We start from the raw sequence: 2,838 nt of genomic DNA, 5'->3' as shown, positions 1-2,838 counted from the left end.
AAACTATTTTTGGGAAACTTTTGATTTTGCTAGTCCCCTACCAAAATTATTGGAGTATATGATCCAATATTACATGGTCCTCCATTTAACATGACAATGTATAATGTTTTATTAATAAATTTGGATTAGTTTTGGACCAGTTCCTTGCGGGGAACACTTAACACGCATGTGAGAAGTAGTCCCAATTTTTACAAGGTAACATTAATATTTATTTTACACATTGATTAAAAACATTAATGTTTTATAAAAATTTCCTTGTAATGCGAGATTTAAATATGTATGTTCTGATTTGCTCTTAACAAAATATTTTAGTTATCGTTATATTTATAAAAAAGCAGTCAGTTTTAGTAAAAAATGTTTTTATTATAGTTATAAATTAATATTTACAAAATTTCCGGGAAACGGAAATTAATTTTTTCATAATTTTTAAATAATCATGATTCTAGCTTTAACGGTTTGAGCTGAGCGTTTATAAGTTATAAAAACAAGTTAACAAAGGAATAAAATATATTTTTCCAAAGTAATTTAAAATGCGCAATGAAAAACTTTATTGCGTTTGGTGCGTGAACTTTTTTAACAACCGAGAAAAACTAATACCGTAGTTTTTTCTATTATTGAATACTATCTTGTCTATGCCATGCCAATTCTCAAAATCCCTAATGTACACATTATTTAATTGTAAACAAAAATCATCAATCACACGTTTCCACCCTTGAGCATGTAGAATAACTAATCTCAAAAGGTTATAAAATAATTTCAATTTTTTTTGATAAGATAATCAAGTTCATCCGCTTCGATTGGCGATTTAACTTTATAGTATATATATAGTACTTGACGTGGAGGTAAAATTATTTGTTAACAGTTATTTGCAGCTAATAAGTGAATATGGTCTTAATAAAGCAGTTTTTACTTATTTTGTTTATATTTGCTGCTTCATCTGCAGAAGAACTTACAGAGTTTGATCCATTTATTGATATTCCCTTTAAACCTATTAAAAGTTCTGTAAGTTGTATTTTTCGTCTATAACATTATTTATAAGTGTTTTTAATAACAGGCTGATCGTATACGGGAACATGGTTATCCTGCTGAATCACATTTTATTGAAACAACTGATGGATATGTTTTGAATATGTTTCGGATACCATATTCCCCAAAATTAAACAATAAAGATAGAGGAAATCCAGTAGTATTTTTACAACACGGCCTATTTTCATGCTCAGATTCTTTCATATTGAATGGGCCAAATGATTCCATTGCATTTAACTTTGCTGATAACGGCTTCGACGTCTGGCTAGGGAATGCGCGGGGTAATATATACTCCCGAAACAATACGAGATTATCGTTAAACCATCCGAATTTTTGGTCATTTAGTTGGCACGAAATCGGAAACATTGACATTCCAGAAATGATTGATTACATATTAAACAAAACTGGAGAAACCAAAGTCCATTACGTTGGACATTCTCAAGGAAATACAGTGTTCTTTGTTATGGCTTCAACACGTCCCGAATATAATAAAAAAATAAAAACTGCTCATATGTTGGCTCCACCAATATTTATGGGCAACGTTACAGATAATCTTGTAGTGGGTCTAGCCCCTTATGTTGGTACTCCTGGAAAGGGATCCAATTTTTTGGGTAATCAACAATTTATACCCTATAATCCATTTGTACAGCGTTTGTTGGATACTGCTTGTGGAGGTAAATCGGCATTTCCAAAGTATTGTTCAACTCTATTTTTTTTATGGGCTGGGTCAGAAAATAGAAATTTAAATATGGTAAGTTTACATCAGACATATTAACGTTATTTTTACAATATTTTTTTTTTTTTTGGTACAAGACATTGCTTCCACTGCTTGCGGAAACCCATCCTGCTGGAATTTCAACAAATCAGGGTATACATTATATACAAGAATATGTGAGTAATGAGTTTAGACAATTTGACCATGGCGAAAGGAAAAACAAACAAAAGTATGGACAAACAGAACCACCATCCTACCCAATTGAGCTTATCACTTCAAATATGTATATTTACTATGGCCTTGCTGACACATCGGCTAATTATAAAGATATACAACGTCTTCGTTATCGTTTGCCCAATATAAAACTGTTCTATGAAGTACCAGATTCTCACTGGGGCCATTTGGATTTTATATTTGCTCGTCAAGTAAAGAAAACAATAAACGATCCAGTAATCCAAATTTGTGTGGAGTATGAACATAAAAATTCCTTATAAATATTATTTGTCTTATCGTATTCAGTCAATTTGTTAAAAGTTAATGTTTACTAAGGTATAATGATTTACAGGTAGTCCCAATTCTACAACAAATACAACTTGGCAAAAGCAACATGTATTTTTGTTTAATTATTTCCTATTTGTCAAATACAAACGAGTCGAATTTATTAATTATAAATTTCTAAAAGGGGTTTTACACTACAATACTTTGTATTAATATCAGAGTTTCATTGTATTTTATATAAAATCAAACCCTTTTTTTGGCATTTTCTTCCTTAATGGCGTTGCCTCAGAATTATTAAGTTGGTTTCAAATCAATTATAGAATTGCCTTGAGAAATGGTAGAGACTAATATTCAATGTCAAAAATTAATGGATCTATCTTTTATACATACATAGATCAACGAAATTGCAATATTTTTGGTTATTCTGGTCACCAAACTGTTTCGCTTACCGTAGCTTCCCAGCAAAAAATCTTCCTAGGTTAAATTTTTCATAGATTTTCAATCAATAATGATTGATTCTAGATTCTTTTTTAGATTTTAGTTGAAAAAGGATGGTGCATGTTAAATTTTCAACCAGAAGTTCCTCGTATAAAATTTTA

General features: G+C 30.4%; 1 protein-coding gene across 1 annotated transcript; it reads left to right on the top strand.

Annotated features, from left to right (window-relative positions):
* Nucleotides 1-841: 841 nt before the first annotated feature.
* LOC119607300 (lipase 3-like) lies at nt 842-2,347 on the top strand. Its single transcript, XM_037961173.1, has 3 exons — nt 842-1,002; nt 1,055-1,777; nt 1,840-2,347. Exons 1-3 carry the CDS (start codon nt 886-888, stop codon nt 2,233-2,235), a joined length of 1,236 nt encoding a protein of 411 aa, XP_037817101.1. The 5' UTR covers nt 842-885; the 3' UTR covers nt 2,236-2,347.
* Nucleotides 2,348-2,838: the final 491 nt, after the last annotated feature.

Source organism: Lucilia sericata, unplaced genomic scaffold (assembly GCF_015586225.1).
Source record: "Lucilia sericata isolate MDLA Ls3-8-SP2 unplaced genomic scaffold, ASM1558622v1 Contig000685F_arrow, whole genome shotgun sequence".
Taxonomy (NCBI): domain Eukaryota; kingdom Metazoa; phylum Arthropoda; class Insecta; order Diptera; family Calliphoridae; genus Lucilia; species Lucilia sericata.
Note: the sequence above shows the minus strand (reverse complement) of the source record. Positions and strands in the feature narration are given on the sequence as shown.

What these genes read in the sequence shown, in the direction of transcription:
- LOC119607300 (XM_037961173.1), top strand. Translation starts at nt 886, where the DNA reads ATGGTCTTAATAAAGCAGTTTTTACTTATTTTGTTTATATTTGCTGCT. An exon ending in TTAAACCTATTAAAAGTTCT is followed by an intron (nt 1,003 to 1,054) that starts GTAAGTTGTATT and finishes TTTTAATAACAG; the next exon opens with GCTGATCGTATACGGGAACA. An exon ending in AAAATAGAAATTTAAATATG is followed by an intron (nt 1,778 to 1,839) that starts GTAAGTTTACAT and finishes TTTTGGTACAAG; the next exon opens with ACATTGCTTCCACTGCTTGC.